Here is a 13,650-nt window from a genome sequence, read left to right as displayed (position 1 = left end):
ATATGCCAAAAGTAGGTATATGCCAAAAATATATATATGATGTGGTAAAACATATATATTCTTTTAATCTATGGGATATTTTTTAGGGATTTTGCAGATACCTGGAAACACAATTCGGTGACCTTAAGCAAAGAGGTGTCGTGATCAGCTTTGATGCTCGAGCTCACCCAGCAAGTGGAGGCAGCAGCAGAAGGTATTTAAAGATATTTACAAAATGATATCTTTGTAGTGTATGTTGTGACTTTATTTTTAATCACCATTTCAATAGCTTGCCTTTAAAAAGCATTTGTCAGCTGCATTGCTTAACTATAAAAATGATGGGTAAATTCTGTATGCAACTTTTAAGAATTCTGATTTTACATTTGGGTTAAGAAAATGAAATCATTTCAACAATTTAGAATTTAATACCTATCTAAAAGAAAAAAAAATTAAGAGAGAATATTATTTTTCCCTCTCACTTTCTTCCTTTTATGTCATTTTCTTTCTCCCACTACTAAGCCTCATGAGCTCCTTTCCATTCTTGAATGCCCATTTTAAGCTGTGTTCTTGTAACATTCCCAAGCCAATGAGACTCTTACGAAGCTGTGAGCAGATGACGATGGTAATGGTGGTGGAGATGATGATGGTGGTGGTGGTGATAGTGGTGATGATGATGACAGGCTAGCAATCCTTTGAGTGCTGAATGTAAGCTAGGCACTACTCATTTAATCTTCACAACAACCTGTAAGGTATGTACTTTTATCTCTTTGCTCTAAGATCATAAAGCAAAGAAGGAGCCACAATTAAACATAAAGAAGCTGGTACCAGGGATGGCAAATTTTTTCTCTAAAGGACAAATAATAAACATCCTACACATTGTGGGTCATACAGTCTCTGTCACAATTACTAGTTCTGCCATGTACCACAAAAACAGCCATAGATAATACATAACTGAATGGGCATGACAGTGTTTCAATAAAACTTTATTTACAAAATGGGCTGTAGTTTGCTTATCCCTGCTCTTAATCATATAATGTGACCTTTTTTTTTTAACTTGAGTACCTCCCTTATTATTATTATGAATTTTTTATCATTCTGGAGTATAAGTATTAGTAGTTTCTCAGATCAGAATTCAAATATTTAATATTATTGAAATTCTAATTAACTTTACAGTGCCGGATGAGTTCATAGATCGTAATTTTTGCCTTTCAAGAGCTTCTAATCTAAGAGAAAAGGATGGATGGGAACAAATGTGTGGCTGCGAGGAAGGGAACATGGCCAGAGCAAAAGACTAGATGACATCAGTCCCCAGATTGAACTCAGAATGGCCTAAGATTTTTGGTCTTCAGCTAAAAGATCAAAAATGTGATTTTTTAAAAATAATGCAAGAGAGGAGCTGTAGCTCTCAGGGAAAGATGCACATGAAGTACATTCACAAGAGAGTGATGTCGTACGAACCAGAATATTAGTTTGTCAGTTTTCAGTTATTGAACTTAAGTTAGTTGGAATTAGATCATATACATACGTTACCAACCCCAGGGGCAGACCAGACCCTCCAGCCAGAGCATGTACAGTGCATATATATGACTAGCTGCTTGTTTAGCATCTCAAATTACTTCATTTTAGGCTGCTTCTGGTTTACACATCCTTCAAATATGTTAACATAGTCAGTTAAGGTACAGATATTTCTTGCTCTGGCCTTAAAGCCATATTATTTTCAAAAAGTAACTGATGTTACTAATTCTACTTAAGTTTATGGTTGAAGTCTCAGTTGGACAGGATGGGATGGAGTGGAGGTCAGGGCTGCCATCACTTGCAACATGCAAGTATTTAGAGACTGTAAACTAAATATTAAGCCAGTACATGGTAAAACATTTATAATGAATCAATGGAATATTCTTAAAGTGTTGGATACTATTGCAGTCTCAGAATTTTACCTAAGGAAATGTTTATTTGTTCTTTAATCTTCCGATTGTAAATATCTAGTGGAGAACATAAGCATATGCAGAGAGCACACTGAATCTTTTTTTTATGCACATTTGTAACTTAGTTCATGTATATCATATATATAATAATCATATATATGTTGAATGTCTCCTTTGCCAGCTTTAAGAAAGCTCCTTCAAGGTCAACCTGACACAATTAATGTTTCATGCAGGTGAAAGTGACTTCCATGCCATTCATTCTAGTAAATGCAATTTAGGTTTAATTCAAATTTTCATTAAACTTGTTTTTCTGCTGAATTTTGTTATTTTTATGACTTCTGCTATGTAGAGGCAATTTTTTTTTTCTGTCAAAATCATTCTTGTATTGCTATTGATCCTAGGAATTTTCAGTTGTTAAAGGGCAGAGTTTCCTCTTTGTGCCCCCAGACAGCTCCTGGAATAGTGTTTGGTGAAGCTAGTGCTCAAGAAATATTTGGAGAGAGAATGAATGATCTGATTGTTTAATCCTGTAGTGGTATAATTTGTTCAATGGAAGAAAATTGCTCATTCATTGTGGTAAAGTATTTTACTCCAAGCATGAAGAAAGACTTGATGCTGTGTTCTGTGTCCTACCCTAAGCCATTTGCTGTAGAAGTTGAGAAAAATATCAAAGTGTCAAAGATTTAGGTTTTCTTTTATGGGCTGGATGGAGCCAAGGTGTATATATGTCACATATGTATATGTCACATATATACATATAATATACACACATGCATGCATGTATATGTCAGCATGCCTTGTATATGCCAATAAATGCAATATGTAATTAAATGGTAGTGTGCGTGGTCTATCCTGGATTGTGATACCTTTAGACTGGGGTTTCTTAGTTCCTGTACTATTGACATGTGATTTCATAGTGGGACGGATAATTCTTTGTTGTGGGGAACTGTCTCGTGCATTGTAGGGTGATTTATAAGCATTCTTGGCTTCTACCCACTAGCTGCCAGTAGCACCATACCCCTATCCCCATTGACAACCAAAAATGTCTCCAGACATTTCAGATGCCACGGGGGAGGGTATGGGGGGGAATCACTCTTGGCCAAGACCTACTGAGATAGAGAGTTGAAGGACCTGGGCGCAGGCCTGGCTCAGCTGCTGTTGGACATATGGAACAAGTTGTTTGGCCTTTTTTTTTGCTTTAGTCTCCTTTCTGAAAAACAAAGAGGTGGAATGAGAAGATGCCTAAGATTCTTCCAGCTTTAATGTTCTATGCCAGTGGAAAAACAATAAATGTTTTCCTTGATCTGGCTTCTATACTTAACCTAAAGAAGTGGTAAGGCATTAATTTCCTCCTTTACTGTCTGTCACCCATGGTCCTGACAACATTCCTCTTCTTTCTCTACCTGTCCCACTGCCTTTCCAGATTCGCCCGACTTGCTGCAACTACGTTTATCACTCAGGGAATTCCTGTGTACCTGTTTTCCGACATAACCCCAACCCCTTTTGTGGTAAGTAGCTGTTTTATAATTTCCTATCATGGGACCGGGGTTGGGGCGTGGCTGAATCGTACAGGCCTTAGTGCTGTTGAGATTCAAGTATCTGAATGACAGAAAAGCTCCCAGACATTTATTGAGCATCCTCTCTTCTCTCCCGAAATGTTTCTCCCACGTCCGAGTAATATTTCTCTGGTATTCAACTTTTGATTCGTCAGAATCGATTTATTTTTAAGTGCAATTTTCCTTTTGCTTATATTCAAAGGCTGTTTTAACTAATTAGCAAAATATATTTTGTTTGTTTGATGTTTCATTTGGTTTATAGGTTTTTTTTCCCCCCCGGCTATCACAATTAGAAAACTTCTTGTGTCTAAACCATGCCTTAACCATGAATACTTTTGACAAGGTGGTGCACCAGCTTTTTCTACAAACGCATCGATCTAAATATTCATGACCAATTCAGAAAACATTCTTGACATGTTTTAGTAAGATTTTTTATCAAATCCTTAATGTAGCAGAATCTAGAGAAAAAGACAACAGAGACTGTGGCAGATGTTGTTTTTAACTAGATAAAACTTCTAAGAGCGGGGCCAGATGCTCACAGTATATGTTTTAAGAAGTTAAGCCAAAAACATGATTTGAATGCAGTTACATCAAGTTGAGATGAGCGTGCATATATACAGAAGTAAGTTCGACTAGTTTTGTGTTTACTGTCTCCAGCGCACTGACAGGTAGATGTAGCAAGTCCTAGATTGTAAATATCTCGGTGGACAGTCAATGTCACTTCCAAATTTGGTTCAAGTTTCATTGTTTGATGGCAAAATTACAATGTTATTTTTATATCAGACATGAATTAAATGAGTGTCTCATGATCTTTTCCCACACCATGGAGCAGTTCTCCCCTTTTTTTTGTTCCAGGACATATGAAGGATGTGAGATAATGCCTGAGAGGACCCTGTTGATTCATCATGGGAGGCTGGAGGGGGAGAGATGATTAGAATCTGGGGCTGCCTGTGTATGATAAATCTCATATGCAGCCATATATATATTAAAAAGAAAGATTCGAAAACTTCTGTAAATATTGTTTCTTCTACGTGCTGGAGGATACACACACACACACACACACATATGTATATATACATATATATGCGTGTATATATATATATATAAAATGTTTGTTAAAAGGGAACAAGTTGGCACAACAAATAATATATGATAGACATTTTAAGTATATCTAGTTTTTTGTTTAACACTCTTCTTGTTTCCTACTATTACAGCCCTATACAGTATCACATTTGAAACTTTGTGCTGGAATCATGATAACTGCCTCTCACAATCCAAAGCAGGACAATGGTTATAAGGTATTTTTACTCTTCTACCCACATGTTTGTCCTTCTGTAGGAATCCTAAACCTTTACAGTTTGGGAGCACAAGGAATGGATGCTTTTCCATTAACCTTACACTCTCCGGATATGTTTCTGCATTCTCTAGGTCTATTGGGATAATGGAGCTCAGATCATCTCTCCTCATGATAAAGGGATTTCTCAAGCTATTGAAGAAAATCTAGAGCCATGGCCACAAGCTTGGGATGATTCTTTAATTAATAGCAGTGCACTTCTTCACGACCCAAGTGCTTCCATCAATAAGGACTACTTTGAAGACCTTAAAAAATACTGTTTTCACAGGTAAATGGATTGTAAACTCACCTCAAGTGAGTTAAATTAATGTAATTTAGCCAAATTCTATCAGTATTCATTTAAGTTTTCTATTGGTACATATACTGTAACTGCATCTGATTTTTAGAGACTGTAGATAGGGGGTTGGTAATGTTTCTTAAAAGACAGTAAACATTTTTGACTTTATGGGCCTTATGGATTATGTCACAACTACTCAACTCTGCCATAGGAGTCGAGGAAAGCAGCCATAGATGATACATAAATGAATGAGCACAAACATAGCTGTGTTAAAAAAATAATAATAAAAAATAAAACTTTATTTATAAAAGCAGGTGGTTGGCTCACAGGCCGCAGTTTGCTGACCTCTGTGGTAGAATCATATATATGTAATGTGAAGGTGTGTGTCTACATACGTTTGTGTGTATATGTGTGTATATGTATGTAAAAAGAAAACTGCTGAAAGGTGTCAAATAAGAAACGCTGGCTTTTTTTTTTTGTCTTTCCAGAAATTTTCTGTGAATATCCAGGCATATTATAAACGTAATATATATTTAAGGCCATAAATAGAAATATACTGTACATGTAGTTTGTTCTATGCCTTTATTCTCCCAGTAACTATAGACACAGACTAGATAGTTACACAGATAAGACAAGCAGAGCGACAGTGTTGTCCTTCTGTAGTACTCTGTGGGTCCCCACCATTCCCAATTGTCCTCCTAGCAAGAAACCGCTGATTTCAAAGAAGCAAAATTTCTAGATTGTCTCTAATATTGTGCTTGTTGGGTCACCGGGAAGTGGAGGCTCTTGTTGAACCCCAGTAGAGTGTTGAACCCCAGTTCTGTCTGAAGCGAGCGACCACATGAGCTGGGTGCTAGTATGTGCAAATGTATTCCAGAGTCACCAGATCATCAGCTTTTTTCTCCCTAAAAGAAACTGGAAACCTAGATTTTGTTGGTGAAATCTCTTAATTTTTAAATGATGGGGACAATTCTTTAAATGGTGAACAGTCTAAACAAAAGACATCTGTGTGCCTCCCCTCCATCCCTCTGATTGAACTTCACAAAGACTGAGGGTTTTTAGTTTTCTGCTGCCCTAAATGGCTCTGGAGTCAACACCCTTGAGAGTACTTTGTATGTGTGTGGGGGGGAGGGGTGTGTGTGCACGTGTGCGTGCCTGTGTGTGTGTCCTTAGGTACATTTCTGGCATCAGAATTGTATATGCATTTACAAAGTTAATAATGGTTAACAAATTGCTCCCTAAAAATGTTACACTAATTGACACTCCCACCAACAGTATATGGTAACAGTATATGATCCACACATTCTTATCTACACTGGACATTATCAAATTTCTCATTTTTCCCAATTCGCTAAATGAAAGTAGTATCTCACTTTATTTGCATTCTTGTAAATAAGCTATTTTTTCATATTTATTTAACCTATGTTTTTCTATGTATTTGTCCATCTTTTGCAGTTGTAAAACCTCTTTGCTTATATAGAAAACTAGTTTTCATTTCTTTTCAAATATTGTTTTCCATTCTATTGTTACCTTTGGACTTTTTCTTTGGATCTTTTTGCTGAACTTTTGTAAAATGTGATAATGTTTATCAGTTTTTTAACTTACAGCTTCTAGGTTTTGTGTTATACTTAAGAAGACTTTCTTTACACCAAGATTATTTTTAAAAATCCTCCCCCTTTTTTTGAACTTACATGTTTATTTTTTGTAATGTTTAAATCTTTTGAGTCATTGGTGATTTTCAATTTTGTATGAGTTACAAAGTAGGAAGGCAAATTAGTTTTTTTCCGAAAAGGTTTGAAGTTGTACCAACACATTAAATTGAAGAATCTATCTTTCTTTGAGTAATTGAAAATATCACCTTTATAAAACAATTTCTAACACAAATTGAGTGTTTATTAGATCTCAGATAACTGCGATAGGCCCTTCACTTGTACTAATTAATCTCATTTTAATCTTCACAGTGATGCTGAGGGTAGGTTCTGATGTATTGCCTTTTTATAGATGAGAAAACAGAGAGGTTAAGTAAATAACCAACTGTCACACAGCTTGTAAGTGGCAGAGCTCCAGGATGTAAATTCAGTCTGTCTCCAAAGCATGTTAACCACTAAGCCTTACTACTTCTCATATATATTTCCCATTTCAAATTTGATCAAATTCTGACTCTATTCTGCTCCTTTAATTTGCCTTTTTATATCTAGTACTCTTAGAACTAAACTGTTCTAATTGTGTTAGTTTTATAATTCACTCTAATATCTTAGAGATATTTTCCCAGATTTGTTCTTACTAATGTTACCTGTTTATTGTTCTAGATGCATTTTATTTTCAAGGGGATGTTTGTTTTAAACCACTATTATTAGAGAACACTTTGTTCATTTACTCATTGCCAAAAGAAACAGACAGTAACCTAAGCTTCCGTGTCCTGTCACATTTGGTTAGAATGGACATTTTGAAAATCATTTTTGAAGCTAGTAAAGAGTCCAAGGAGCTCCAGAGCTGGCACTGCCATGGGCAGCCACCCATGGGCAGCTGCGAGTCTCTCCTGGAGCCCAAGCCTGGGGCTCGCTCTTTTATCCCATTCTAGATGTAAACGCTGTTGCATAAAACAAACTCTGAAAGTAATCAGATATGCTGAAAACAGCTATAGAGTAAAATTTAAAACTTGAAATATGTTGAGGGAGGGGTGTATATTTGGGAGAGAGTGGGTAAGTTTTTTTTGTTTTTTTTTAATGGAATTAGAAAGATCCTCAGTTGTCTTATTCTTATGACATTGATATTTTTTGTAGTTCGGGATCTGGTTTCTTGATATTTTGCAAACCTTCCAGTTTGGGGAGCCACATTTGTATATTTTATCAGTTTCCACGATGTGTCTGATTCTAGGAGTGTGAACAAGGAGACCAAGTTGAAGTTTGTGCACACCGCCGTCCACGGCGTGGGTCATGACTTTGTGCAGTCGGCTTTCAGAGCTTTTGGCTTCATTCCTCCTGAGGCTGTTCCCGAACAGAAAGATCCCGATCCTGAGTTCCCGACAGTGAAATACCCAAACCCCGAAGAGGGTAAAGATGTCTTGGTAACCTAATATTGTCAATTATACAATTTACCTCTTATCTTCAAAAACTACTGCTATCAAGTAAAATAAGTTTTTATGTGCTTTCATTGTGTTGAACACCAACAACAAAAATTTCATCATTGGACATTTTATGTTTATTAATCATGTCTTAAAGGAATTTTCACATTAGATATATTAGCATCAAATAAGAGAGCTGAAATCTTAAAGACGTTTTAAATTTAATTTAATTAAGTTTAAATTTAACCTACTGTGCTTTTTTAATGCCAAAAAGGAACAGTAATAGAATGGAAGTTTATCACATGATTTTTATCCCTTAACTGTCATTTTTCTGATAGGAAGAAGTGCTATGTAAATTGTACCTCCTTCAACCTTTTTTAAAGGTTAGGGTAGCAATGATATTTAGAGAGTCGGTTTATTTTGGTTGGTTTGTGAGGCTGATCACACGCGAAGCCTGGAAATACCAGTCCAACCACATACACACATACACACATACACGCTATCAGATGTGGGGTGAATTTAATGGGCAGTCTGGGGTCGTGAGTTGATATCAGCTCCCATTGTCTGACCTCTGGCTTAGGAAGTAATATGTGACCAGGCAGGACCAGCTCCAGAAATAAAATTCATCCTTAGTTTGGGGAATGTTCTCTTTTAGTTCTTAAAGAACTGAATGTTTTTAAAGACTGCAATGTGCTCGATTCTTGATTGAAGTACTCTTCTCTTTCTACTCTTTTTCAGACTTTATCTTTTGCTTTGGCTGACAAAATCAAGGCCAAGATCATTTTAGCAAATGACCCTGATGCTGATAGACTTGCTGTGGCAGAAAAACAAGATAGGTACAAGTTAATTTTGATTATCTAGAAAACGTAAAGGGTGACTTCAGATTAAAATGTTTTGAGAGAGACTAGACCTATTTAGAAATATTTCCTATTTATTTTGCAAATGATCACCTCACTGGACCTTTGTCAAGTCCTCCAACACAGAGTAAGGTGCTGATTTGGGAGCCACACAGTTGGCAAGCATAACGCAGAGTAAACCAGTCCAATATGTGTTTGGAATTGAAATTACTATTTGTTATCTTCTCTTATTTTATCATTGATTTCATTATAGTTAATGACTCAGTGGCTGCTGGGGGCAAAGTACTTGGCTTGGTGCTGGCTTTACAGTTCAGTACTTGCCAAAGGGTTTGGTAAGGAGCTAGACCTTCAAGGAAATATTGAATTTAGGTTGAGCAGACCAGAGAGGAATACCTGTGGTATGGAGTACTGATAGTGTCAAGGCATATTTGACTGTGGAGTTTGTTGTAAGGTAGGCAGAGTCCAAGTAGTTTCGGGTATCAAACAGCATATGTGATGTTTTTGGGGGTAGTGGGGTGCTGCCAAAGGGTTAGGGTTTTAGATTATGATGAAACAATTTCAATTCTGTATAAATTTTTAGGAAATTAAGCTAAGGTGATATATGCTTAAATTTGAGGTGTACTTCTAGCCACCTGGACTACAGAGAGGAAGATAAATCACTTATCTGTTCTTGGGTGTCCTCACTGTTTTAGCGCTAGGGTCATTATTGAGAAATGCCACACTATTGCCCTCTCAGAATCAGCAATACCGACCAGACCAAAATTGAGATCTATAAACTATTATCCTTAGAGGATCTTGCTTGCATATTTCTGTTATGTTTAAAACAAAAGCTTTTGTTGAGGACCAAGGTAAAAGCATTATGTCATCACTGACATTTTATATGTTCTTTGAAGATAAGATGTTTGTCTAGGCCAACTGGCTGAGACATGGTAGCTGTTTGTGAAGTGGCAGTCACATTTCTAGCCAGTTTTTAAAATAAGAATAATAAGAACAGTCTTCCAGAAACTACTCTGAAGCTTGTTTAGCTTAATTGTCTCACCTCAGTGACTCCTAATGTCTCTCTTAAGATCACTGCAATGCACGGTTGTTTTTTCTTTTTCCAGTGGTGAATGGAGAGTGTTTTCAGGCAATGAGTTGGGGGCCCTCCTGGGCTGGTGGCTCTTTACTTCTTGGAAAGAAAAGAACCAAGATCACAATGCCCTCAAGGACACATACATGTTGTCCAGCACTGTCTCCTCCAAAATCTTGCAGGCCATTGCCTTAAAGGAGGGTTTTCACTTTGAGGTAAGGTGTTCGGGGCACAGGCTCTTTCTCCTTTCTTTTGCTCTGTAGAAGGTCTAAGGCCTGTCTTTCTCCTCTGGATTATTCCTTTAGGAAAAATTAACTGGCTTTAAGTGGATGGGGAACCGAGCCAAACAGCTAATAGACCAGGGGAAGAATGTCTTATTTGCATTTGAAGAAGCTATCGGTAAGAAGTGATAATGATGATCGTAGAATTAGTTAATGTATAGAATGCAAAAAAATGAAAAAAGATGTGGATTTGGATTTGGGTTCAAAAGATGAGCAGTGAAACAGAAACACACAGTTTGCTTTGCTTCTGCGGCATTTCAAAGAGCATCCTACCCCTAAAATGGCAAATCAGATTTTTTTTTCAGCTAAAAAGAATATCTCGTAAATAACAGAGCCATTCATGTAAGGAAGCGAATTCTTTCCCCAGATGACTGAACACAATGGTGTCCTGCACATGGCTACTAGAAGCTTAAGAATCCACATACTAGGGGAGTTGTGATATTTCCTCAATTGTGGTGTTGATATCCAGGTCCAATATGTTCTCTCCTCCTCCAAAAAAGCTATGCAGAAGTCTGTCCAGAGGAAAGGAGAAAACACGGTTGTGGTGCCTTCACCAAACTGATTGTCACTTGAAAAGATGACCTTGAACCCAGCTAGAATGACTGAAAAACACTTATCTTAAATTGTCAATGTAAATGAGCGGAAAGGAGAGCTCGCCATAGAAACTTGAAATTCAGCTGTTTGTGCTGGGGGTATTTTAACTATTTGTTTAGTTATGATACATTTTACTTATTCTATAATATATATTCTTCTGATTGATCTGTGTATTTTCTGCAGCACACATCTAACTAATTGATTAAATGAAGTATAATAGCTCAGCTTTGCTCTTTTGTTGTCATAATTGACAGTTTTGTCTTTTATAGCTTTTTATTTAAAAACCTTTTTTCATATTCATTTATGAAATATTTATTGCATATCAATTATGCAGTGACTCTGAAAGAAATGGACTCTGACCTTGGCCTATAGCAGCCTACAAGAATCTTTCTAGTTAGATAACCACACAAAAGAGGATAGGCCACATGTCAAAACAAATAATATAACTCACAATAACTGTGGGAATTCAGAGAAGACAGAATAAGCATTGACTAGAACAATTGGAAACAATTTTGTGTGAGCGGGAGGGATTTGGCCTGGACCTAGGAAATGAGCACTTTTTGGCTAGGAGGAAGACTCTCCTTATGGGTTATTCACCAAATACTTCTTGAAAGCCTACTATGTACTAGGCACTGGGCTAGATTTTTATATACAATGGTAAATGAGAACTATCCACATACTCATACTGTACAACCTGTCATGCAGTAAGCAGAATGCATATAGATATGTGTATGCACAGCATTGTAAAGCAACCCGCTCCTAAGGGTGTGTGTCTGACACGTGTTTCTACAGGATATATGTGCTGCCCTTTTGTTCTGGACAAAGATGGAGTCAGTGCCGCTGTCATAAGCGCGGAGTTGGCTAGCTTTTTAGCAACCAAGAATTTGTCTTTGTCTCAGCAGCTAAAGGCCATCTATGTTGAGTAAGTTTCTATTGACTCTACATAACTGAAATAATATTTTTTATTAGTTTCAGGTGTACAGCACAGTGATTCTGTGTATGTATATATTATGACATGATCGCTATAAGTCTATTGCATGCATCAGTCTATTACTACATGCATCACCACACGTAGTAATATTTTTAAATGTATCACGTACTTGTGCACAAGATACTAATATTCTTTCCAACGCTCTTACTTTAGTTATGAATTCTATTTCTTATAAAAACCAAATAAGAAATTACCTTTTCCCTTTGATACTTAGCCATTTAATAGTAATTACCATTTGTGATGACAGTAACCTTTACCAGATGAGAACATTAGCCACAGAAACAGCTAAAGAATATGATTTTAAGTATCCGATGTCAAAAAAGATTAAATATGTTTATGAAACATCTATTTAGTCTTTTTATAGCAATTATTCAGCTGTGCCTTTGTAGTACAAAAGCAGCCAGACATGATGCATAATGTAATGGGTTGTGGCGTGGCTACATTTCTATAAAATTTTTACTTACAAATATAGGCTGAAGGCCAGGCAACAGTTTGGTGGTCCCCTGAGTAAATTGTTATACCTCTTTCTTAATGCTGAACTATTCCTTTGAAGCTAGTCATGGTCATTTGTTTCATTAAGCGTTTTAGAATATACTGGTTGATACATGTTCTGTGTATACTATGCAGAATGATTTGTTCCTTATTTTGCATGTGTTTGTATTTATTTTGATAGGTATGGCTACCATATTACCAAAGCTTCATATTTCATCTGCCATGATCAAGGCACCATTAAAAAATTATTTGAAAACCTTAGAAACTATGATGGGAAAAATACTTATCCAAAAACTTGTGGCAAATTTGAAATATCTGGCGTTAGGGATCTTACAACTGGCTATGATGATAGCCAACCTGATAAAAAAGCTGTAAGTAATGCCTACTTTTGTCAACCTTTTTTTTCTTTACCTTCTATTATACTTTGAAAAGCTTAACTTGTATATCAGTGCAATATTATGAGTCATAATAAGAAATATATTTGGTCTCTGTCCTCTTTTCTGGCACAGAGCTCCTAAAACCCTTAGAATTTCCCAAGTGATGAGAGCATAAAGGTGTCTTGTGCTTTGTTGACAAGAAAACTCAGGTAGCCTAAGGATGGGGGCTGTTGCCAGGAGAACCAACCAGGAGATTAGAGTTTGAACTTTCAGTCCCATCCTAATCTCTGGGGAGAGAAAAGGGGCTGGAAATTGAGTTCAATCACCAATAGCCAATAATTTAATCAATCATTTAATCAAACATGCTTATGTAATGAAGAGGGTTTGAAGAGCTTCTATATTGGTGAATATGTGGAGATTTGGGAAGAGTGTTGGCTCAAAGAGGACATGGAAGCTCCATGCTCTTTCCCATACCTTGTCCTAGGCATCATTTCATCTGGCTGTTCCTGAGTTATAGCCTTTTATAATAAACCAGTAATCTAGTAAATAAGATGTTTTTCTGAGTTCTGTGCGCTACTCTAGCAAATTAATCAAACCCAAGGAGGAGTTCTTTGGAACCTTTGATCCAAAGCTCATCAGTCAGAAGCCCAGGTGACGAACTAGACTTGTGACTGGCATCTGAAGTGTGTGTGTGTGTGTGTGTGTGTGTGTGTGTGTGTGTGGCAGTCCTGTAGGACTGAGCCCTTAACCTCTGGAATCTGATGTTATCTTAGGTAGCTAGTGTCAGAATTGAATTCAATTGTAGGATACTGTGTGGTATCATAATTGCTTGAG

The 13,650-nt window shown here is 36.8% G+C and overlaps 1 protein-coding gene across 1 annotated transcript in view; it reads left to right on the top strand.

The window, feature by feature from the left end:
- PGM2 (phosphoglucomutase 2) overlaps nt 1-13,650 on the top strand; it is a 29,583-nt gene that overhangs the window by 9,419 nt on the left and 6,514 nt on the right. The window contains exons 3-12 of the mRNA XM_006918939.3: nt 87-193; nt 3,328-3,412; nt 4,675-4,758; nt 4,889-5,082; nt 7,969-8,158; nt 8,894-8,991; nt 10,116-10,296; nt 10,387-10,480; nt 11,749-11,878; nt 12,621-12,810. Coding sequence (XP_006919001.1) covers nt 87-193; nt 3,328-3,412; nt 4,675-4,758; nt 4,889-5,082; nt 7,969-8,158; nt 8,894-8,991; nt 10,116-10,296; nt 10,387-10,480; nt 11,749-11,878; nt 12,621-12,810 — 1,353 coding nt within the window. The remainder of the gene's footprint in view (nt 1-86; nt 194-3,327; nt 3,413-4,674; nt 4,759-4,888; nt 5,083-7,968; nt 8,159-8,893; nt 8,992-10,115; nt 10,297-10,386; nt 10,481-11,748; nt 11,879-12,620; nt 12,811-13,650) is intronic.

Source organism: Pteropus alecto, unplaced genomic scaffold (genome assembly GCF_000325575.1).
Source record: "Pteropus alecto unplaced genomic scaffold, ASM32557v1 scaffold5, whole genome shotgun sequence".
NCBI classification, from domain to species: Eukaryota; Metazoa; Chordata; class Mammalia; order Chiroptera; family Pteropodidae; genus Pteropus; species Pteropus alecto.
This window is presented reverse-complemented; position numbering and strand designations above follow the sequence as displayed.